This window comes from Typha angustifolia, chromosome 1 (genome assembly GCF_048772165.1).
Source record: "Typha angustifolia cultivar Huaian chromosome 1, ASM4877216v1, whole genome shotgun sequence".
Classification (NCBI taxonomy): Eukaryota; Viridiplantae; Streptophyta; class Magnoliopsida; order Poales; family Typhaceae; genus Typha; species Typha angustifolia.
Genome location: NC_133239.1, coordinates 3,160,476 through 3,184,378, shown reverse-complemented (window position 1 = coordinate 3,184,378; position 23,903 = coordinate 3,160,476). Strand labels below are relative to the sequence as shown.

General features: G+C 37.3%; 4 protein-coding genes across 7 annotated transcripts; 2 read left to right on the top strand and 2 right to left on the bottom strand.

Moving 5' to 3' along the window:
• Positions 1-2,920: 2,920 nt before the first annotated feature.
• On the top strand, positions 2,921-7,443 carry LOC140766254 (uncharacterized). The gene is made up of 7 exons (XM_073105750.1): positions 2,921-3,793; positions 4,343-4,398; positions 5,027-5,136; positions 5,310-5,469; positions 5,598-5,690; positions 6,442-6,573; positions 6,855-7,443. Exons 1-7 carry the CDS (start codon positions 3,121-3,123, stop codon positions 6,861-6,863), a joined length of 1,233 nt encoding a protein of 410 aa, XP_072961851.1. The 5' UTR covers positions 2,921-3,120; the 3' UTR covers positions 6,864-7,443.
• Positions 7,444-8,016: 573 nt separating this feature from the next.
• On the bottom strand, positions 8,017-10,639 carry LOC140759752 (protein ROOT INITIATION DEFECTIVE 3-like). The gene is made up of 8 exons (XM_073096399.1): positions 10,415-10,639; positions 9,931-10,044; positions 9,613-9,746; positions 9,363-9,513; positions 9,066-9,268; positions 8,705-8,832; positions 8,251-8,510; positions 8,017-8,175 (listed from the first exon to the last, which is right to left on the bottom strand). Exons 1-8 carry the CDS (start codon positions 10,637-10,639, stop codon positions 8,017-8,019), a joined length of 1,374 nt encoding a protein of 457 aa, XP_072952500.1.
• Positions 10,640-11,875: 1,236 nt separating this feature from the next.
• On the top strand, positions 11,876-15,591 carry LOC140763426 (protein phosphatase inhibitor 2-like). Of its 2 annotated transcripts, none has more exons than XM_073101621.1 (5): positions 11,876-12,064; positions 12,548-12,593; positions 13,333-13,445; positions 13,544-13,711; positions 15,032-15,591. In XM_073101621.1, exons 2-5 carry the CDS (start codon positions 12,589-12,591, stop codon positions 15,280-15,282), a joined length of 537 nt encoding a protein of 178 aa, XP_072957722.1. In that variant the 5' UTR covers positions 11,876-12,064; positions 12,548-12,588; the 3' UTR covers positions 15,283-15,591. The 2 variants fall into 2 exon arrangements, with proteins under 2 accessions (XP_072957722.1, XP_072957729.1); XM_073101628.1 differs by lacking the exon at positions 11,876-12,064 and adding an exon at positions 12,136-12,346.
• A 94-nt stretch (positions 15,592-15,685) lies between these two features.
• LOC140763410 (4-coumarate--CoA ligase-like 5) lies at positions 15,686-20,050 on the bottom strand. Of its 3 annotated transcripts, XM_073101595.1 has the most exons (6): positions 18,941-20,049; positions 18,635-18,824; positions 18,369-18,514; positions 16,318-16,385; positions 16,059-16,161; positions 15,686-15,948 (listed from the first exon to the last, which is right to left on the bottom strand). In XM_073101595.1, the coding sequence occupies exons 1-6, from the start codon at positions 19,961-19,963 to the stop codon at positions 15,823-15,825; spliced, it is 1,656 nt and encodes a 551-aa protein (XP_072957696.1). In that variant the 5' UTR covers positions 19,964-20,049; the 3' UTR covers positions 15,686-15,822. The 3 variants fall into 3 exon arrangements, 2 of the variants coding, with proteins under 2 accessions (XP_072957696.1, XP_072957711.1); XR_012104824.1 differs by lacking the exon at positions 16,318-16,385 and having other exon boundaries at positions 15,933-15,948; positions 18,941-20,050; XM_073101610.1 differs by lacking the exon at positions 15,686-15,948 and having other exon boundaries at positions 16,078-16,161; positions 16,318-16,372.
• Positions 20,051-23,903: the final 3,853 nt, after the last annotated feature.

The following is a 23,903-nucleotide window of genomic DNA, read 5'->3' as shown; positions in this document are numbered from 1 at the left end:
TTTGACCCTCGCTCTTACTACGAATTGGGACCTTTTAGCCGCAAGATTCTTTTGAGACTCAAAGGTGATGATTTGTGTGACATCAGAGCGAGGGAGAAAGGGAGGCGGACTCTTCTTTGACTTCAAATCGAGTAGCATGGCATTCACATGCAGAAAGAGTGGCGTCGCAGAGAGGATGAACGTAGCCAGTGATCAATGTGAAAGAGATAAGAGTATTTCCGCCGAAAGATGGAAGCAATTGGCACGGAGAGGATGTACGAAGGAAAGCGCATTTTGGAAGGATCGTCTCCCCTTCCACCAGATGCTTACTATTTCGAATTAATTTTAAAGGCCAATTTGCATACCACACCCTCTCCTTTTCTTTTTTTTCTTCTTTATAATAAAATTATAATTTACACCCTATACTTTTTTACTATTTATAAATTAAGTCCTATAATTTAGCTCTAACTTTTGGATTAAATTAACTATATTAAAAATATCATAAAAATATCCTTAATCCAAACTATACTAAGGGTAATTTAAATCATAATTTTGTTACTAACAAATATTTTATTACTTTTAGAAAATAATAATAATAATAGCAAATATATCTTATAAATACCTCATGTTTGACTTTTAGAAACAAATCTTGAGGAGTGTTTGCATTCACTAAATCTGCCACTAAAAATGGAATTCTTCTTATCGCTATCCATTTCTTTCCTTGGTTTGAAGAGCCAGGGAATCTCCTGCCTTAATTTATTTGTTTCCAAAGAATGTGGATCAAAGGAATTATCCATGGCCAGAACTTAATTAGGCTGCAACATAGGCCTGCTAGACTCAATTGTTAAGAAAAAGGTGGCAATATATTCTTAGATGATTGTCACTAATTACCTCCATGATACTTAGCCTAATCTAAATAGAGGACAAAATCTGCATGTAAATCTAATGAAAAGTGGATGCCTTGAGATAATTATGAACCTAATCTCCAAAGTAGTCACCCTAATCCTTACTCAAAGTCAAACAGGATCCAAAATGAGCTTAGAAAATCAAATTGTATTAGTTGTTTGGGTGGTAGAATAAGCATCAAGTTAAACTAGTATAATGAGTGATAATACTGGTTTATACTATTCTAACAACAGTTTATTCCAAAACTAGTTTAGTAATACTCATTCCTTTCTTCCTCTCCTTCTCTCCTGGAATAATTTATATTTATCAATAAAATCTAGTTATTATTTTATCTTTAAAATATATTTCTTTAATCAAATATGAATTCAATTTTTCTCATCTCCTCTCCTTCTCTCCTTATTTTTTTTCTAAGTCATGTGAAGTGTACTTATTGTATCACTATATTAGTTTACAATCCAACATCATATTAGCCTAAAAATAATTTAAATTTTTGTTATTCAAATATAAAAAAGTGAGCATAGCTATATTAGTTTAGGAATTATTCCACACTCAAGACTACATCACTTATATATTGCCCATTTAATTAAATATAATGTTTTAAACTGAGGATTTCTAACAACCAAGCAATCTAATGGCTTATGAACTGTCCAAATGGTTTGAAATTAACATGAAATGTCATCATGGGATATGAGAAGATTTATTATTATTATTATTATTATTTAATGCAATCTGTCAAAATTAATCCTCATTTTGTCTTTATCAAATCCTAGTATATATGAATATTTATCATTCGACTACTAGATTATGTTTTAAACAAATTATCTTATCACAAATCCCATTAGCAATTTCTTAAGATTAAGATAAAAATAAAATATAAAGATCGAATATATATATATATATATATATATGATAAAATGTTAATAATAATAAAGACAAAAGATAGTATATGACCCAAAAGGTCATCAAAATCCAGTGGAGTGATATGAAAAGAGTTCACAAAGGTGTATTTAAAGTTCATGTGGAATCTATGAATGGCATATACTCATTTTTAATGATGATTTGATCAGGAATAAAGTGGATTGTCATATGGGCATCTCTCACATTGGTCAAGGATTGAGAAAACTAATCAAATCAAAGAGATAGCGTAGATATCCATTATTACATTAGATTTCTTTTTTCTTTTTCTTTCTTTTTCTAGTTTACTTTTAGAGAATTGTCTGCATGCTAATATATGTCATTCAAATCCATATATTACAAACTTATCACACATGAGTTCAGAAACTAAAATAAGATTTAGACCCTTCATAATCTCTCAACACTTAGGCATCAACTCTCCATCCACAGAAAAAGTACTCATGCTATATATTTGTTATACATGAATTATAACTATAAGTTAATATGCTAACGGTTGTATTCGAGTTCGAATTTCAATAGTGAAATACCCTTGTGTTTCTATGTCTCTCACAAAAGAACGATAATTATGTGTTACGGATTTATGCATGAGTTGCTTGTCTGACGGATAGTTTTAGTGTATTCTTTTTTTAACAGCTGTTATGAAATATACTACAACTTATATAAGAGACATGCATAGATGCATGAGAGTCTAACTTTGTTATTAAAAAAATAAAGGAAAGAAAACTAAAGATATATGTGCATGATAAAAGTGGAGGGGGAAAAAGACATGGCATTGGAATAGGAAGGAGAAGTATTTGATACGCAGAGAACTTTTGCAAAGAGATGCTCAGATTGGTGAAGATGATTTAGATAATAAAAGCAAGGCTTTGTTTATTATTTACTTGAGATATAGCTGTAGATGCTCTGCTATCAATTATCATTTTCTGATACCAAAAAAAAAAAATGTTTATTAATTATAAGTTTATGTGTTAAAAAATATATAAATATGCCATCTCTTGATATATTATATATTTTATGCAATTTCGTACCTAATTTATGGCAATATTTTTCTGACCTCCTCCTATTATCTCCATTTGTATTTCCAGTGCACACAGCACACGCCATTCCTTTCCCTCTCCGAGAGGTAATGAAAACAGCTACAAAATAAATCGGGAATCGCGTTGGGAATCGAGGGGAAAACGCGTTTCCTCGACCTTCTCTCCCTTCCCCCATCTTTGGGCCAATTCCTTCGCTTGCTCTCTCGCTCGTTCCTACTCCTCCTCCTCCTGAAGGAGAAAAAGAAAGTAATTTTAATAAATAAATACATAAAAGGGAAAAGGGATGAATTCCGCCGCGAGCGCCGCCTCCGCGCCGGCGCTCCTCCCCCTCCGCCGCCGCATCCCAACGCTCCCCATCTCCTCCTCCCTCTTTCGCCGCCGCCCCAACAACCGCTCCCCTTCCCAGGACCGCAGGCTCGGCTCCTCCCTCTCCCTCGAGCGCCTCCGCCGCTCCTCAGCGGCGGAGCTCCGCCGTCTCGCCGACGCCGCCGATGAGGCCTTCAGCGACCTCCGCAAATCCTACCGCGTCGAGCGCGGTGACCTGATCGTGTTCTCCTGCCGCCGGTCGTCGCTCGTCTTCGTGGGGAACCTCCTCCTCTGGAGCTTAGCGGCCGTTATTGCGGTTAGGGTTCTGGTGTGGATCGGATTAGGGTTTCGGTGGCGGCGGTGGGGTTTTGGTGAGTGGGCGGCGGTAAGGAGGAGGGACCGGAGCTTGGGCGGGAGGGAGGTTGTGGTGGGGAGGAGGAAGTCGGAGGGTTTAAAGGTTTCGGTGAATCCTCTTTCGCCTGCGAAAAGTAGTTTTGCCGGGAATGGAAAAATTGCGGTGGAGAAGCGTGGGAGGAGGCGTGAAGAGCTGCCTAAATGGTGGCCGGAGCTTTCGCCTTCACCTTCGCCTTCGCCGGCAGTGGATGTCCAAAGAGAGGAGTTGCAGAGGGAGGCTAATAGATTAGTTCGAGGTCAGATATCTTTTTTCTCGTTATGGTATTATTTGAATGAAATGGCTGTGAAATAATTGAATCTTCACTGGCATTCAAGATGACAATGTTCTTATAGTTAGCTCATCATGATATTTTCATCAAACTCAAGATTGGATTACTCGTGAATTAGTCATAGTTGATGGAGATTTTATTCTGAATGTTATAATTCCAGTCAGTATCATGTAACGGCTCTATAATAAATTTATGTACTATATTATTAAAGTGTTGCTATCGACTAAATCTCAAAGTTTTTTCTTTGATTAGTCCTTAAAAAAGAGCGGTGCGCGAGCTTATTACTGTAAACTAAATAGATTTTTGTTTTCAGTTCAGTTATTTAATTTCTTTCCATCTTTTCATGGGAGGTAATTGAAGCAATAAACAAGATATGATTTTGTTGATTTCAGTTGTTCATATTTTTCTCTTCTTTCCAATTCTGCAGGTAAAGTTACTTCTTCCTATGTCTCGATAATGATTTTATAGGAGCTCCTTTCCTTCTTCCTCAGATCGTTACAAATTTACCTGTCTCAGCAATCATGGATAATAGAATGAGCGGGAAGGATTATAGATACGATGATATGATTCAAGTTAGTTCTTTTTGCCTTATTTAAACTTTTTACTGTTATATTTTTGCAACGTTGTTTGTAGTACTAATTTATGTTGCAATTGAACTTGTCAAGTGTACCTAGTCTCATTGCATTTGTACGACGCGGTTCCAGATTAGGGTAGTGCTGAGGTCCTAACTTTATCACAGAGAATAATGAATTAATTATAACCTCTTCTGTAAGGATAATTGTGATACATTATATACTACCTTAATATTGCTTCTTTGATTATACACTACCTTACAATAGAATGAAGAAAAAGAAGTAAAATGGAAAAACTGAGTAATCAAATTGAGATTCCAAGTTTATAAAAGTGTTTGCAGGTAAAGTACACAAAACCAGAAACTCAAAGATAGTTTGAAGTTGACAAGCTGGTCTTGTCCATCTTAAAAGTTTTTCTTTTGGGATAACAGCCAATATTAATGTGTTCTGAGATGCATATATCTTTATTTTGAATAAAAGTGTTGATAAACTTCAATCACTTGCTGCATCCTGGGTTAACTGCTCTAACTTTCATTGCACAGAAAGAATGGAACTTGCTTTTATGGAACTTCCTGAATTTATTTGATTTATTTCAAATTTACTTGCCCGTTTTCTTTGATGAGAGCAGCTACGGGAATTATGCAGACTTTCTGGTGGAAAGATATCCTTTGAAACAGCCAATGTACGTGATTCTTTTTACAGGGCAGCCATAGACTTCGTGCTCGAGATTTGCAGCAGGTATTCTCTTTCTTGTATGCCTGATGGTTTGAGTTGTACAATCTTTAAATCTCTGTTCTTTCTGTTGTTACATCAGGTTCTGTTTAAAATACTTTTCTACCAGTTAGTTGGCTTGTCTTTTGCATTTTGATTATTGTACTCTTTATTTTTTTTACTGTTTGTGGATAACCAAGAGCAACACAAACCACTGTCAAAGTACAAATTAATGGCGAGGATGTGAGAACATTCATTTCTGCACTTGCTGATAATATCGGACTGCCGAGTTTCCGTGCTGCTACACTTATACGTGCAGCTGTTGCCGCCCGCACACGTGCATCTTTCTTGCAATCTTGGGTAACCTTTTGTTTTTCTCTTATTGCAAGATGGAGAATTAAGGACATACTAAGGCCTTTCACACTACATTTTCGATATTCCATTTGATTCCAGTAACTTTAGCCACTAAAGATGTCATCTTGGATCAGGCATTGGAAGCTCAAGGGAAGCGATCCGAAGCACTAGCGGAACTACTAAAAATCGGTGTTATTCATCAGATATTCCCTCCAGAAGAGCAATCTGTAAGTAATTGGGTTATGCTGGCTTCTCTAGTAGCTGGTTCAATATTGACTGTATTTCTCTTAATGTAATAGTCTCTTAATTGTACATATGAAATGCTGAATGTTTTTACGATTAGTTTTTGACAAATTATACCTGAATGTTTTTGCTTATCATTCCTTTTATTTTCTCTCAGTAACCGGAGTGCTTTTTTCTTTGGTAAAACAATGTCAGTTTTTCTCTGGTTGTAGATATGTTATTTGGGTGATAATGTTGAGGGATGGTATTACTCACAAATTTAATTGTGCTTATCCCACGAAAGGAGTGATTATGCCATAGAGATTGATTTTGTGGAAAGATGCATGAAGACATCAAACAACAAAATGAGAAATGAGAATTTTGTAATGACAGAGACTAATGATGACAAGAACAATTTGACCGATGAATTATGTGTGAACGATGAATAATCTTATATAAGGTGTTAAATTTTGATTTGATGATAACAACTGGAATTCTAAAGAAAAAGTCAGCTGTTCATTATTGCCAAACCCCATTTAGATGAGAAGGCCTTGAGGACAAAGATGTTTCTTATTTGTTTACCTTATAGAGGACTAATATGGTAGATAATTAGTATTCTTTCAAGACATAATGACATTATATATATATATATATGTTCACCTGTCAAACCAGCTGTAATAGCATTTTGTAACAGACGATCTTTCGAAGATCACTTAGCTTAGGTACAGTGACATGATTGAATTTGTTTGTTTACAGCCAGAAATGGAGATGGTGGCCAGTGGTATCAAGAAGAATCTACAAGCTGACCAGCGCAAACACTTGTTGACTCTTTATAGAGGTGTTTGTGGTGCTGCTAATTGCACTACTGTAGCAGAAGCTCTAGATCTGGTAAGCAACCCTTATGCAACACTTCTTTTCAGTCATCTTTCTAATGGAGTTTCTTGCTGAATGAGTGGTGTACAGTGCTAAGACTAGTAAGTTTTAGTCGTGCATCTTGAAACAATCATCCCTATTTTCACATGGAATGAAGTGAAAGAAAGGGTCTTATATTATTAATAAGATACTAAAATAGTAAAATGCATGGATGATGTTCAACACTAACTTTTTCTTTGCCTCTAGAGCTATCATGTGCTATTTAATCTAACTAGCTTCTTTCTTGAAAATTTCAGAGATCATGAGACGCTGCGGTTAACTCATGGGAATATCACATATATGAGATTTTGCTGAAACAGCGGACTTTCCTGGCATAATCATGTAAACTTTAATGCAGGTGCGACCGATCAATTCAATGATTTGATCAGTGAGTCATCTATCCTCACTACATCTCCTGAGTGAAAGCTCCACGATCAGTTCCAACTCTTGTGGGATAGTAGAAAATTTCGATCCCATGGCAGTGTTGATCTCTGAGTGCTTCACATACAGTTCCATTCACCTGATGAAGTGCAGTCCTACTTACATGATATGATTGGTCACTCGATGTTGTTTCTCTAAGACGAAGTTCATATTTCTTCTGAGATGCAAGTTACCAGTTGGTTTAGGTCAGAATTTTTTCCTTTTTTTTTTTATCTGAGAAAGTGAGAAGAGAGCCCCAGTTATACATTCATTGAGGTCATGAGATGAGTACCACCATTAAAAGATCAGATGTTAAGTGGTAACTTCTCAATTTGTAATTAGACAACCAAGCAAAGTTCCTTGACAACAGATGGTAACATTGCTGCAAAGGCAAACTTTAGCCTCTTTTCCCTCAGTAAAATAGGAATAATCTTATTCTCGTCTAGTAACTAAACAACAACTTAGTTTATTTTACTATTTTAGTATAGTAATTCATTCTCTTTTATTTTATTTTATTATTTCATACAATTTAAATAATAATAATATATAATTATTGTATTGTTTTTATACTAGATATTACTTATTATAAATATTTGTACTACTAATTATTGAAATGCATAGCTATTATTGTCACTGTATAACCACACATTGTCATATATTGCTAATTGCCATGCATTGTATATCTATGCATAGTCATGCATTTGTAAATTAATACAGATATATGAAGCATTTTAAACTCACATTTATATTCAATGGGTATTATCATCATGTGGTATAAAACATCACAAATTACTAACACAAATTCATTATTATCTTAATATCAACTTTGTGTCAATTTTTACTCATTATACCTAGTATTAAACTAAACAATAGAATAACCTATACTTGTATTAGCTCTCTTCTTTTGATCTCTTTATCTGGTATTAAAAATTAGAGTATATCTTATTCCACAAAGAAAAAAGCAATTCATACATCTTCCTTCTACCTGAGTTATCAAACCTAAGAATCTTGGCATAATCTAAGCTGCATCATATCTAGCAATCGCAGTCTTAAGGTTTTGTTAATCTGTGTCATTTGCTTTGTGGTATTTATAGCCGACAGCCGCTTCTCCATGTTTGTCATAACCTTCATCTGGATTGCCTCTGCTGTTCTCTCTTCCTGCTGCAAGAAAAGTTTCTATAAATCAACAGATTGGAACACATTCATGTATATATTTAGAGGAAATTGAAGGACCTCCAGGTCAAGAATTTGCTCCTTTAGAAGTCGAGAAGCTCGAAAACCATTGGAGAGGAGATGATCTCCGATAGAACAGTATGATGGTAGAAGGCTAGTTGTTCCCTCTGCTGCACTGCTCTGGTGAGGAACTTTGTCTAATATCGCGACTCGAGGATGAAGGAAACTTCGATGGCGATCTCCATCATAGAGAGATGAGTTAGGGATCACTACCAAGTTTGATATACCTGTTAATGGACAAATTGTTGGAAGAACAAGGCCTGGTTATCCATACAAACTTCAACCAGACAGTATAGAGAAATAAATGTGAGGGCTGAACCTTTAAAGTCACTACCAATTTTATCTGCACTTCAGAATCCACTACCAATTTCAAATTGTGATCGTCCTTGTTTATGTCAAAAACAATACAAAAAGATTTAGAGAGATTAGTGCAACAAGAGAAGCTCTAAATTACCTTTATCTTGGTTGAACTTCTTGATTGCTTTCCAACTTTTTGTATCCCATAGGCAAGCAGTGCAGTCCTTTGATGCTGAAATCAACCAAATTCCTCCTACACTGAATGCTAAAGCAGTAATTGGAGCCCTGTAGAACAAATAAGACTCTCAGTTCTAACTTAGTGTAACATCACTAGCTCAAGAGCATCCAAAATCTAAAAGAATTAGTGAATGTATAGAGAGATAGATATGTGCTGATATTCATATCTGTATGTAATTGGAGAAGAGAGGCATGGACTCCTTTAATTAGATAGCTATATACCAGCATCATCTCTCATACAATGAGTTCACTGAATCAGAAAAACTTTTGATGATGCTTACTTATGCTCACATAGAATTCCACAATCATCCTTTGAGACTACAACTGGATCATCACTCATTCGAATAGCGAGTTTGCTGAGATATATTGCGCCATCTTCGCCTCCAGAAAACAGCAGTTGCTCTGCTGGATCAACAGCGATTGCAGTCACAGCAACAGAGAGGACTTGAGTCTGAAGTAGCCTTCCTGAAACAAGTTCTCTGACCTATACAACACTGAGAAAGATCAGCAACTTAACAGGGATGAGTATTCTGATACATACTATGGAGATTATATGATCAGCTTTTAGATTGTTCAACCTTGCAAGTGCCATCAAGGGAGCTTGATACTAATACCGGATTCGAACCGCTTGATAATGTTAGCAGACCAGTGATGTAAGATTGATGTTTTGACCAAATTTGGAAAGTAGGACAGCTTCTACGTGCTTCATAATCTCCCATGTCAAGTACACTTGAACCAAAATTTGAACTCAAGTTATTGAACATGACTCCAGTAGCACTAGAACTCCCTAGCTGGTGGATTAATCGAAAATTTGAAACCTGTAAGTACCTGATCATAGACCAAACACACACTGTGCCGTCTTCAGAACCCGAAACGAGAAGAGAATCATCTTGGGAAAAGGCTAAGCAGCTAAGGGACTTCTGATGAGCATGCCATCTCCTTAGTAGCCTTCCACTCATAATCTAGGAAGAAATTGGGAGATAATAGATTTGGCAAATCAGTAGTTCATTACTTTTAGGTAGATGGTCATTGTTTTCGAGTTCAGCATCAGACATGCATCTCAAGGAGTACAGATTCATAATGAATATTCCTGTTCAAGATGTTGATGTCAATATCAAATATACTGGAAAGAGATGAAGTATTTACCTCCCAAATGTATGTATATCCAGAAGGAGCTCCGCCGACAAGATATATACCATCCTTAGAGCTAGCAATGGGCACAATGGGCTCAAGAAGGTAGCTTTTTTGTGGTGCTTGGGGCTGCATATTAAGGAAGCAATCAACAATGGAACACTTTAATTTGCCACAGTATGTGATACCTCAACTGATTAATGTTGAATTACTCATTGTATTTGTGCACAACTGACACCTTCTAAAATAAAGCAAGTTGATCACTTAAAAGTGTAGGTATAATAAGTATTCAAGATACTCATCATCCAAAAACTCAACAGAAAAACTGCAAAAAGAATCCAAACAACAAGGCGAATTTAGGTTGATAGAGAATGATGAATCTACATATAACACTGGGTTCGAACGCAGGATCCTACTTCAAAACACCAATTATTCTATCTCACAATGAAAGAGAATGATGATTAATTTATTTCATACTCTCAATTGATTGTGATGGCACCTTGTTGAGATCCCAGAAGAAGATGGCCCCCCCACTGCAAGGTCTATGCTTTTGAACTAGAGAGGCCAACAGGAAGTGACTCTCAAAAAATAGAAGGCCATGGGGTGATGCAGCAAAGTTGGGTATTCTCAAGAGCTCATCCCCAGTCTCAATCTCCCACACTGTTATCCCCGCACTCTTCTCCTCACTGCACACCACCACCAATCCCTCTCCTTTCCTTTCCATTAGCAAATTTGTTAAAGAGAACCTATCTATTAAGCACAAGATTAGTTTAGAGTAGAAGAAGATTTATATTGGCTGCTTGCATTGTTTGCTTTGGACAAATGGATGGATAAAACCTTTTCTTTTTTGTCTGGTTCTGAATTAGTAACTGAAATCCTGAAGTAGTAACTGAAAACTAATGCAAAGGGAAAGGGTTTTTCTGGTGCTTAATCTTTGTGAAGAACAGTCAAAAAGCTAAAGATAGTCAAAGGAAATGAAATGCCAATTCTGATAGTTTCTGATACTGCTGGCAATCATCAATATGAGAAATACTAAATGCACTAATAGGTGTGGGTTAACCAAAATAGTGAGAACAGTTCAATCACATTTCTCGTGGGTGCATTCAACATTCCTCTTCTTAATGTTATATTTCAATAGATTTCTGTATGAATTTTCCAACTATCGGAACAATCAAATCAGTTCAAGATTTATATATGTATATCTTTGATTGAGACATATTTTAGTGCTACTTAAACCATATCGACATCTAAATTTTGCTTCCCAATATGAATATAGGATGGACAAAGAAATTTAAAATTATATTATAAATAAATAGATATAAATAATTTTTTTGATACGGATTAAATAATTTTAAGATAGAGGATCGGATCTTAATCAGGTACGAATTGAATTTTAGATGAATTGATATTTTCTTTTAGACAATTTAACATAAAATATTGAGAGTTTTAAATAAAAAAATTACATGCCAAATACATATAATTTAATAAAATTAATTTTTAGAATATATTATTAGTAATAATATTAAGATTTACCATCTAAATAAGTAAAATAAAAGTTATAAGTAGGATATCCGATATTTGTATATTTATCCTAAAAATTATATTCGATAAGTATTCGTATTTGAAAAATTAATCTCAACACGTATCCGTATTCGTATTCGTATTCGTATTCGTATTCGAGCTTTCTACTCATTCGAATCTTTATTAGAATAGGATAGAAAAATTCTTATCCAAATTTAATCCGAATCTAACCGTCAAATACAAGCAAACATATCCTTTGGATTTGGTCCTTTGTAAGGATGAATTGCATGACGTGCATCAAGGTTAGGAGAGTTGACTTAATTATTTAATCTAAGGATTAAGAGGAGGCCACTGGCCATGATCCTCAGATTAGCACTGTCTATTCTATTGGATTAATTATAACTCATACCTCATTTATGCTCTCACACGGTTCGCCGTCCTCGACTCAAACACACGTGCGGCTCAGACCGATCCGCTGCAATTTGCCTGAAAGGGAAAGTGGCCGATCTTGTGGACCAAACCCCCGAGCCCGTTCGTTCTCTCTCTCTCTCTCTCTCTCTCTCTCTCTCTCGGCTCTCGGCTCTCGCTCGCCACGGCGCCATCACATCTCGATTCCGCACCTTTCCAGGTTCGCCTTCTATTCTGCGTCTCGCTTTTTCCCGACGATAAGATTAGGTCGATTTCATCTCTAAATCCTTCTTAGTAGATCTTGTGGCAACCGATTAAATCTACGAAGTGCTCGGATTTCCCATTCTTCCCGTTGTAGATTCCTATAGGTGGTGATACTTTGGAGGTGTTCCTGGTCAAGAACAGTTGGTTGTGTTCTTGGCTCTGTGCACGTGATGTATGCAGGAATTAGGGTTTGGCATCTGGATAACTCAGCTGAGGTTAAAGTAATTAGGTTATTTGGGTAAAGCAGTGAGCTTTGATCTAATTGCATCTTATAATTGTTTTTTTTTTAATGTTGTAGTACACACGAAGAGAGTCTGTAATATGCCCTTTTACCTTTTGTATGCTTTATTGGGAGAAATTTGCCTTTGTAGAATAAGAAAATATCATATGTTATGATTCTAATTTTTAAAACTTTGATAAGTGTACGTTGATCCTGTAGGATTCCTTTTTGGACGGTGCGGAAACTCGGAGTTCTGAGCAATGAGGTTAGCATAATCACTACCTTCCATATATCTAGCTGTTTCATTGTGCAAATAATTGCTTGTTTTCCAAATCACTACCATAACCATCAAGGATTCTGTATAACTTACCAATTGGAGGCAACCTTAAGGGTTGCATAGTAATTCCCCTTCTTTAGTTTGATATTTTAAAGTTGAAATTAGCGCCAGTGTCCAAGCAAGCTATGGTTCATATAGGAAGTTAGGAACATACCAATTGATATTCCAATACTTTTTGCAGACCATGCATTAGCGAGAGACTTATGTAGTTGGATACCCTTCTTTTCTGGGTATGAAGCTTATGGATCCTGATTAAATCTCTTTTGTTCCCTCTGGTGTTTTAGCTACTGATGTTTGAATTCTATATTGTCAATATGCTTTATGATCTTTCTTGGATTTTTCATGGTTGGTATTCCCCATCTTCTCTAAATGCAAACACAATATCTCTTCTACATAGAGTAGGAGAAGCCTATTGATCAGGACATATGTCAACACCAAACTATCTGAGACTTCCTTCGTCCATGCATATAACTGAATTGGCTACTCTTGTCTCCATGTCTTGAGGATGAAGTAAATGCTTGTAACGGGATCTTGGAAGAACCAGGACCACCCATTACAAGCTTAACTACAATCTAGAAACATCTCAGCCATTTTCTGTTCTGGAAATGCCATATGCATCCTTGGTTGGTGTATGATGTTTGATCTGTTCATTCATGTTCTTCATCAGGGGTCGTGTGAGATGGAATGAGGAAAACTTAGATGAGATTGAATCTAATAAGCCAGTGAGGCAGAAAATTACTGAGCCTAAGACACCCTATCACCCTATGATTGATGATGATGGTACATCTCTTCTACTTCATATGTCTATATGCTTGTATTTGTATAATGGAGGTGCTGATTTCTCTTTAAAATCCTTTATAATTTTGTAATTATTTTAGGTTCTGCATCTCCAAGATGTGCATTCGATGAATGCCTGGATGATCCTGCTCAGGCAGAAGCTATTTTAACTGCTTTAAATGATGTAGCTTCCTCTAGCAGACAGAATTCCAGAAATGGGGGTTGGACATCCTCTGAAGATGAAGCAGATTTCATGGAACAAGATGATGGTTGTTAATTGTTACTTATGGTTGCTTAGTCTATATATTTAATAGTTAATATATTTGTTTTATTTGTGATTGCTCTCTTTCTTTCTTTAATTCTTGTTTCGTTTGATTCATATCTGAATGTATTGGTATGTTTGTCCTATGTTTATATGCTGCTTTTGTATGTAAAAGTTTCTTGATTCACTATATTCTGATTAGACGGTTTTTTATCTTGTTAATATTAATTGTATAGGGTCCAGAAAAAATGAGGATCATGTTCACATAAATGGATAAGAAAAGAAAAAAAAAAACACTCTTAAGCTTGAGCCATGTTCTTAACTTGACCGGTCTCTTATAATTCATTGAGCATGTCTGCTCATTAATCTTAACAGGTTACTATTGGTGACATTTATATATTTAATGTAAATTGTAGTGCTGCATTATTAAGGGTATCCAATTTTTCTCTGAGGTGAAAGCACTAGGATAGCTAGACTGAGATCATTTGCATTTACTTTCATCAGATCGTGGAATTTAATAGTTAGACTAACTAGAATCCTTTTCACTCTAAAAACATTATGATTTAAGAGCGTCTAAAATTTCTACTATGATAGATCTTTTATATCAGATGTGACATTTATTTAAGAAATCCTTGTAGCATATTAATAGTTCTGTTTAACCTTGAAATCTTGCGGTTTCTTTTCCACCTTACTAAATATTCCCTTTCTCCTTTCTTTGTCTTAAGGTCAATCCTTTTGTCTATTGCTACCCCAGACCCTCTGTTTAGTTAATGACCTAATGAAATGGGTTTCTTTCTTCTAGGTTTGCCTTGGCTTCTGGAGATATATATGTATAAACAAGATATTAAATGTATCTTGATGGAGTGCCTTTTGTTGGTTCAACTTATCCAGTAGACTGCATTCTCATATAGTTCTCAATTCAACTGTTAAATTAATGCTCTCAATGAACGCAAGCTGAATTAGTCCACAGTACTCTGAGTTGTATCTGTTAAACATGTAAGTGTGCCGTTAGTAGAGCTATTTTGCATAGGATTTCTAATACTGATTATATGAGCATGATATATATTATAACGATACTTCTATTCCTCAAATTCTTTTTGCTGCAGTGCATTACCTCTGGTAAGTTTGATTGAAATCTTACGCTTGCTCGTAGTCTTTGCTGTAGAAGTATAATTTCATTGATACAGGAGTTTTTAAGGGCTTCCTTTAGTTTTTTCTTAGTTTGCTTGATTCTGCTTCACCTACTTACTGGTTGCCGCTTACTGTAAGGACACACTAATTAAAAGATAGCACTCTGTGTACTAAGATATTGCATTATTTTTCCTAGATTCTGAAACTGATAGAGCACAGTTAAGTTTCAAGGAACACCGCAAAGCCCATTATGATGAGTTCCGGAAGGTGAAGGAACTATTACGGACAGGGTCGCTAGCAGGGGACGAGGTTGATGTATCTAATGACAGGCAAGGAAATTCTTCTGTTCCTATCACAAGCGATGCTGGCCTCAGCGAAGTCCCAAATGCTAACCTGAATTGTCAGCAACCAGAACTGCATCCTCCTCACGGTCGAGCTGATAAATGACACCAACAATTAAATCCAACTTGTGGGTGAGTTCATGACCGACTTCTTTTGCCCTGTTCTCTAGCAAACAAGGAAAATACGAGTTCAGGACTGTAAAAGTTGTGGAGGTCATTTGTTTCAGTTTTTACTACGACTTTCAAGGTTTGAATCTGAGTTACAATGAAATAATTATTTTCATATTGTTTCCTGCAAACTTTTTGACATTCAAAACACAATATGACCCAGTAAAAACTTTTTGACACCAAGGCACTGCCTTGGTAGACAATCTGTGTATTTCTCGAAGATGTGCAGCTATTTGAATTTAATTTCATTTTATTTGTGATGTCAAATGATTATTGTGACCACTTTGTGAGCATTGTAGATAAATTGTTGTCGAGATTTCATGTCACAGTGCTATTCATACTTAAGTCATGGAGGTAGGAAAGAAATTCCTTCACAGTAAAGTCTTCCAGAATTTTTGTACATAAAACTCAAAATTGTGCTTCTATTTTTAGGATTACAAGACAAGGGTACAAGGAAGCTCCTTTTACATGAATAGTATCACATCTTTGAGTTTGTTACTGGAAATGCAAGTTTCGTCAAATCCTTCCTCAAGATCTTGCCTGCAGCATTCTTCTGTATTGAATTCACAAAAATAACACGACGAATCTTTTTGTATGGTGCAACCTGCTCCAGGAGAAAGATATTAATTAACCTACTGTCAACAGTTAAATAATCGAAACCCTAGTTGGACTACGAATTAAATCTGGAGCTAGACAAATGATGTATAGATATACCTGTTTGCCTACAAATTCCATAATCTGTGCCTCATTCAAAATGCTGTGAGGTTTTCGTAATACAAAGGCTACGGGAATTTGACCTGCTTGCTCATCAGGGTATCTGGCATTGGAATAAGATTAAGAAACACATCTGGTATAAGCTATTCAGAAGTATTTTCCTTGATGAAGGAACTTGCCATATTAACATGCAACTATTTGGAATAAGATTTTTTTTTAATCTATATTTTTCTCCATAAAGATGATTGTATATACTTACGGAACAACCGCGGCCTCAATAATATCTGGGTGAGTCTGAAGCAAGCTCTCTAGTTCTGCGGGAGCGACCTACATCAGCATAAACTTAATCTACTAGAAAAGAAATACCTAGAAACTAAGAAGGTATAACTAGAGACAAAGATCTTATGAAATATTAGAGGGAACAAATAAATAAAAAGGGTGAAATGATGAAACTATGCTATATGACCAAGAAAAGGTGGACCAGAGATGCTAAATAAATGATTATCCCTACTTTTTTCCGAGAAAAATGGGAAAACCCATTAGAGAATAATATTAATATAGTTAGGAACTACAAAGAGAAGAAAAGGTGGAAATTTTGAAAGAAGCCTTGGAAGGATAATAAACCTCCTAAGAAGACAAATGTGCTATAGATGATTACATTTACCTGTAAGAGTGAAAGCCTTTTGTTGGAATATTCTTCTATTTCTTTCCTTCCATATTTGCCACCATAATAAACAAACCAACATTTCCTGGCCTGCCCGAATTCTTATTAATATTATTAGATCTCCGGTCTAATCAGTAAACACGTATCCATGGGTTTGGAGTTATTGAATGTCCAATTTGCATGAATTAAGCTCCTTCATATTTATTATCCCTAAAATGAGATCTTATTTAAAAAATGACTAGTTCTATATTCATTTATATTTTAGAATAAGAGAGTAAATATATATATAGTAATTATTTTTGTTGCGATACAAAGTGAAAAAAAATGATTTTTTTAAAATCTTTTATGAAATTATGATAAATATTTTTTAAAATCCACTATTATTAGTTCTAAATTTGGAGCTAGTGTATTTTATATTACACGAAATAAACATCAAAATAAGCATATAACTCAAAATTAATTTATGCTTATTTTATGTAATGTAATTTTGATATTTTTAGTTAATAACATATAATGCTTATTTTGATGTTTATTTCGTGTAATATAATTTCGATGCGTTTAATTAAAAAATTAGTTCTTATTTTAAAGATCTCGATGAGAGTTTTCTAACCATATAATTTAAAATAACTAATATAATAATATATATTATATTATGATTTTAATATATATGGAGTCTGGTGCGTTGGAGTGCACCGAGCTCTTGCTCCATTTTTGGCTCCATATTTGGAGCCAAAGCCACGGTTGGAGATGCTAAGTGAGAACTAAGGTTGTCAGGCTTGACGAGCGGCTCGGGCTTGGCTCGAGTGAAGCTTAATTTCGGCTCGGCTCGGTCAGAGCTGAGCCGAGCCCGAGCCGTCGTAACAGGCTCGAAATTAATATCGAGCCGAGTCTAAGCTGGAGCCGGCTCGCTCAAGCTCGGCTCAATAGCCTCGATAGCCTGACTATCTATAATTAAAGACATGTGGCATAAAGAAATATTACCACGTGTCCTTCACTAACCCATCATCACCCGTAACCCATTCAATATTCATCACCTACCCCACTCTCACCAACCCTACTCTCACCTACCCATCAGATCACTTTTCCCATCCTCAATTCCCTCACCTACCCCACCCTCACCTTCACCCTTATTCTCACTATCACACTCACACTCACCCTCATCCACCTGATCATCACTCATAACCTCACCCCATGCGCAGCCACCACCACGGCGCCACGCCTTCCTCTCTATCGGCCTCCTCCTCCTTCTCCTCCTCCTCCTCCATTAGCCTTCTCCTCGTCTACTCTGTCGGCTTCCTCCTCCTCCTTCATTCACCATCTCCTCCTCGTCGCCTCTTCCTCCATCCATCTCTGACTCCTTCAGCAAGCCGTCGTCCATGCCGCCACCGCCACTGCCTCATCCTCTAATCGAGCCTGGTTAGGCTCAGCTCGAGCTCGACTCGAGTTAAGCTGAGCCGAGCCAGAGCAAAATTATGAGGCTCGAAAGTAATTTTAAGCCGAGCCTAAGCCAGAGCCGGCTCGTTGCTCGGCTTGTTTACACCCCTAGTGAGAACTTAATCATCTAAACAGATGTCCCAGAATTTAAACATAAAATATTCATACCATGCACAATTTTGCTGACCAGAAGAAGATAAGTAGTTGGTTACCTGGTATCCCTTGTACTTTATCAATTCTTTCAACCTGTCCAAAAGAACGAGGAACCCATCTTCGTCGATATAGCAGAGGTCCCCAGTCTTCAACCATCCTTCGGAGTCCAATGTCGCGGACGTCGATAGGTCATCGCCAATGTAACCTAGACAATTATTAACGAAAAATGGCATAAAGAGTGGATATGATATCATTCAAAAGTGCCACCAATAAGTTAAATAGAAGGATCGAATTTTTCTTTTTATTTATTTTTTACATTACGCACCCTGCATAATAGTTGGTCCTCGGATCCAGAGTTCACCCTGCATCGATGGAGACAAAGCTACGCCAGTGACAGGATCAACGATCCTTGCTTCCATGCCCCACACAAGACGCCCAACGGATCCAAGCCGTTGGTTCTCCTCCGGGCTCTCTGATCGGAAAGCACCGCCCGTCGATTCCGTCATTCCATATCCCTTTCACACGAGAGGAAACACACGAATTGAAGACACGAAATATCCGAAAGGTGCGGAGTCAGTCAATCTCCAAAATGCTTCTAGTGTAGTGTTGCAACTTCGCAAACTGAGCTGACCTGGGCGAGCCGCGTGTGCGGGAAGGCAGCCAGGAACCGTCGGATCAAGTCGGTCCCAATCGGCGCGCCGCCGCAGCTCGCGGCCTTGACCGAGCTCACATCGCTGCGGCTCTTCTTAGCCGCCTGCTCCTTCTCGCGTGCGCCCACGAGCGCGAGCACGCCCGGCGGGGCCAAGGCGAGGTTGGTCACCCGGAACCGGGAGATCGCCTCTAGTGTTCTCCACGCGTCGAACCTCGCCGACGAGATCACCGCCGTCTCCCCAGCCGCCACCGTTTTCAGGCAGAAGACGAAGCCGTAAACGTGGAAGAGCGGCACCGTGATCATCAGCACGGGCGCCGGCCTCGTCGCCGGCTCTGAGGCTAACGGCGCCACCTGGGCGATCAGGTTGCGGTGGGAGAGCGCCACGCCCTTCACCAGCCCGCTGGTCCCCGACGAGTACATTATCGCTGCCGTATCCGACTGACGGATGTCTTCGTCTTCGGGGATGTGGACGCCGGACTCTGCGTTGAGGAGGGACTGGAAATAGGGGGAGTCAAGGAGGACGAGGGGGAAGTCGGGAGGGAATTTAGGGGCGGTGGAGGAGGTGGCGAAAGCGAGGGAAGGGGAGGAGAGCTCGACAAGGCGGGATATCTCGGACGAAGTGGAGACGGGGTTGACCGGGGAGACGACGGCGCCGAGAGAGAGGAGGGAGAGGTAGAGGATAGGGAGGTCGAGGCGGGGAGGGGAGACGACGAGGGCGACGTCGCCTTTGGAGATCTTGGGGCGGAGAGCAAAGGAAAGGGATCGAACATTAGAGAGAAGGGAAGGGAAGGAGATGGAATCGTGGGTAGAAGGATCGAGGAAGGCGGGGTGGCAAGGGAGAGGAGAGGGGAGGAACGAGAATAGGAAGGAGGGGAAGGAGAGGGGGAGGGACTGGGGAGGGAGTCGGGTCGGGGGAGAGCGGAGGCTGTGGAAGGTTCTCGTCTCGGCGCAGAAGCCGCTCCTCGGGTCGACGGAGGGAGCCGGAGGAGCTGCTTCCGCCATGGGGGTTTGTTTAAGTTTAGCCAACGGGGCAGGTTACAGGGGGGATTACGATTTTAAGTAGAGTTAATGGCAGCACAGCTGCTATCCGTTACAAATGACGCCGCTCGTTTATCAACTTTTTTAACGGTTAAATGCACGTTACTTATCCATAAAGTTATATATAATTTTTTAGTACCAAATTTAGTAGAACTGTTAAAATGTCAAAATACTCCTATTATATTTATTAGACAAAATAATTAGAAAGAATACAAACGTTTTAGTAATTTGATATATTTTATTACAACGGAGTATTCCGATTTAAAAAAAAAAAACTACTTTAATAAAATTAAAAAAAAACTGTACAGGAAAGTATTTATTTCACGAATAAGTACGAATAGTAAAAGTATTTCTTTTTCACCCAATTTTTTTTTAAAAAGGCCAACTGGCATTAATTTAGAACTGGTGACAAAATAAGCCGACCAAGATAAGTGTCGTGACAATAACAAATAGAACAGATGAGTCAGAATCTCGTGGCGAAGTTTCAACTTATTCTTTTTAAAATTAATTAATTAATTAATAATCATAGCTACTAATTAGGCTGAAGGTATTTGAGATCGTATTCAATGGACCCACCATTTCACTTCATACGCCTTTTGAGTTTTGGCTTGTCCTCTTTTCCTACTGAGGATTCGATTAAGGTTACAATAATAGATTGTTGAAAGAGAAAAGTGGAAAAACACGAGACACACGAGCGAAAACAATACGAAGATGCCTCCTGTCCGTTTTATCTTTGCCAACAACCTTACAGAATGAAGATCTTTGAAAATATCCTCTTTTTGGTGTTTAGTCATTGGCGTTGTCTCCTGGGATGGTGTCTGCATCTGCAACTTAACGACCGTCGCTCTTTATTCCTAAAAGACATCAGGATACACGAGTTAATAGTTCGATGATCAAATACTGTAAATCCCACTCGAAGTAAACAAGCTCCCAACGAACACTCCATGAGAGAGCCGTTCAACTATTCAAGAATCCGAATTTGCGATTGTCATACTTAGCCATGTAGGTTATGAAAGACGGCGCTTGCTTCACGGATGACCTCAAATTACGGAACAGAACGATGTTAATACTCATTCACTGATAGAATAAAATTACAGAACAAAACGATGTTATACTCTTTAAGAATCACACACAAGATGCTGCATATATCTGATTCTAAGAAAAAAATTGTCAGACGTTCCTATAGGACAGAGAAATTCAAACTTCATACGTTCAGAGAGAAACTCATAGGCAAGGAATTCTACTCCATTATAAGGATCATGCTGCAATTTTTACAGATGGATGTCCTAATCAGTCTCCTATTGTTAAGCTACAGATAGGATGACAGAAATACTCGTATACCTTTTGTGCATCAAAATTATTTCCTTCCTATTGATAGTTTACTTTACCAAAAGTGCATTCAATATACTTTTATTATACCTTGATTATTCTAAAACATTTACATTATACTAATCTTACATTCAACAATTAAGACAATACGAGCAGCAATAACATCCACACCGATCTGGATGTGGGATATTCTCTTGGTCATAATTTCATCAGCACCTCTGAAATACTACCCCCATCAGAAAGCAAGAAGAATAGTTGTCTTAAGATGCGGCTAGAAACCTAAGTTATCAAACCACCTGTCAAGAGACCTACAAATTTTCGGTTCCTAAACTTGGAACAGCAAACGCAGATCCCTCATATAATGCCTGACCTAATGGCATGTCTCTACTGTGCTCTCCCATTGCTTCCGCAGAGTTGTCACAGAATCAACAACTATCCGTTCCTAGAACAGCCACTCAAAGAATTGCTAAACACTATACCAAATCAGACTACCAAAAAGGTTTAGTAAATTCCTTGAGCTTTTCATAACCCTTACTTCTGGATCTATAATCTTATCCTTCCCAAAGAATCACCAAGAATTCAAAATGATTTGGTAACCAGCTTCATGACCATGTATTTCAAAGTTTCCCAAGCTATCAATTCCTAAAATGTTTTCAGTATACAATACTTCAGGAAATCCCTGGAAACCTTAAGAGTGATTCACAGGTAGCTACCCTCAGAGAGGAGAAGATCAAAGTATAACTTTCTTAAATGTCACAAATGAAATAGTAAAAGAATGAATTTCTAAATTATGCTCTGAACTATAACAGGAATCAACTTAGTCCTTGTGATTCATTTAGTAAACTTATCTGCTTGTTACTTGATTTCAGATTTGAGGCTCTAGGTTCTATTGTACTAGAAACCAAATAAAATGCATCCCACCAATGCGGGATCTAAGGCAAATGCCTTTTATTTGGTTTTCCATCATTCAACTTCATTGTTAAGGATCACCACAATTCAACACTGCTTCTGTCTCAATCTTTCTTGGTCTTCACATATCCTTGTGACACCTTACATTTGATGAAGTGCTACAAGATATCTGAACTATCTAGCACTTCTCATAAATCATCTCAATTCAATCCAACTTCAAATAAACCTTAACACAGCCATTTTACTCCATCTTTTCTGAAAATTCTCATGGCACTTGCACTCATCCTAGTTAACAGCCCAACAATCTAACCCTAAAATATGACCAATAATGCATCCTACTTAGAGAGTTCTTCAATTAAGGAATCCACAAGAATTACAAGATATACCTACAATTCCTAAACTAAGCAATCATCCTAAAAAAGTTCAACGTGTAATATCCTCTCCAGTCTACACAGCACCATGATAGTTAACTACATGCCAACATCACTAATTCACTACGAAATAAACCTCCCTATTTTCTTCACCCTTGTACTTTAAAAAATAAAAAGTAAGTTACTAAAAACAAATAAAATAATAAAATGCTTCACTAGCTATCTAAACCCTCAAGAATTCGCAATACATTAAATGGTTAACCTGAGGAATAAAAGATCAGGCCATAGAGAATATATCACCATTCTTATGGAGACTTGATAGAGATAACCCATATAACTTACTCACATCACAAATAAGTCAATAGTAGTTTTCCTTGAGTATGAACAGCCCAGGGTATCATAAAAACAATCCTATTAACCAGGGACATGCTGCTGTGTACTGCAGTGCTCTTACAGAAAAACAAACTTACCTAAAAAACCACAAGGCTTCTAAAAACTAACTCAATTTTTTCACGAGGTTGACACCTAACAATGTAAAATCTTTCAGCAATGAATACGTGGGTTTTACGACAAATAAATCAAGTTCAAGTGACAGAGGAGATGTGATGGGAAATAGTTCCGGTGCATAAAATCAATATAAAAATCAGTATATTGTACAACAGTCGGGGCGGCCGAGCCGCCTTGGCGGTTTTGGTATAATTTATTTTTTTTGTATTTTTTAGTCTGCATAATAGGTGGTTCTAGTAATGTCATTCCGATGATCCAATAGAAGTCAACAGCCACATAAATTAGTCATGAAGACCTTATCTTGAAATACCAATTTAACATACCAAGCAGGTGAATTTGCAAACATATCTGTATATTTATCTTCTTTTTTTCAAATATTTAAAGAAGATCGGAGACAACTATATGACAACTAAATATTACAGCTACAACTTTCAAGGGAAAAATCCAATTTTACATGTATGCACATTTCTTTGCCATTATCTCACATTTTAACTGCAACAGGACACAATTTACATGTAATAAGCAGTAATATCAATCTAAAAATAAGATACCCATTGGTTCCAGAATATTCTCAGTATGTCATCAAATTTCAAAATTATTTGTACCTCAAGTATTGCATGTTCACATTATAACAAATACGAACATACTAATTAACAGAACAACATGAACAATAATACAAGTAGTTGCACACTTCTCAAAAATAATGAATGATATTTTGATTCCCGGGATCAGTGATCATAAATAAAACCTTTCCTGCAATGTGATGCATTTTCCTAGAGTAGAACAAT

Bases quoted from the DNA above. Each gene is read 5' to 3' on its own strand.
- LOC140766254 (XM_073105750.1), top strand. From the start codon at position 3,121: ATGAATTCCGCCGCGAGCGCCGCCTCCGCGCCGGCGCTCCTCCCCCTC. The intron at 3,794-4,342 runs GTCAGATATCTT...TACCTGTCTCAG, and splicing joins GGCTAATAGATTAGTTCGAG to CAATCATGGATAATAGAATG. The intron at 5,470-5,597 runs GTAACCTTTTGT...ATCTTGGATCAG, and splicing joins CATCTTTCTTGCAATCTTGG to GCATTGGAAGCTCAAGGGAA.
- LOC140759752 (XM_073096399.1), bottom strand. From the start codon at position 10,639: ATGGAAAGGAAAGGAGAGGGATTGGTGGTGGTGTGCAGTGAGGAGAAG. The intron at 10,045-10,414 runs GTGCCATCACAA...CTTAATATGCAG, and splicing joins TCTTCTGGGATCTCAACAAG to CCCCAAGCACCACAAAAAAG. The intron at 9,747-9,930 runs GTAAATACTTCA...ATTTCTTCCTAG, and splicing joins GATATACATACATTTGGGAG to ATTATGAGTGGAAGGCTACT.
- LOC140763426 (XM_073101621.1), top strand. The intron at 13,446-13,543 runs GTACATCTCTTC...TAATTATTTTAG, and splicing joins CCCTATGATTGATGATGATG to GTTCTGCATCTCCAAGATGT. The intron at 13,712-15,031 runs GTTGTTAATTGT...TATTTTTCCTAG, and splicing joins TTTCATGGAACAAGATGATG to ATTCTGAAACTGATAGAGCA.
- LOC140763410 (XM_073101595.1), bottom strand. From the start codon at position 19,963: ATGGCGGAAGCAGCTCCTCCGGCTCCCTCCGTCGACCCGAGGAGCGGC. The intron at 18,515-18,634 runs GTGCGTAATGTA...ATAATTGTCTAG, and splicing joins AGGACCAACTATTATGCAGG to GTTACATTGGCGATGACCTA. The intron at 15,949-16,058 runs GTATATCTATAC...CTCCTGGAGCAG, and splicing joins TGGAATTTGTAGGCAAACAG to GTTGCACCATACAAAAAGAT.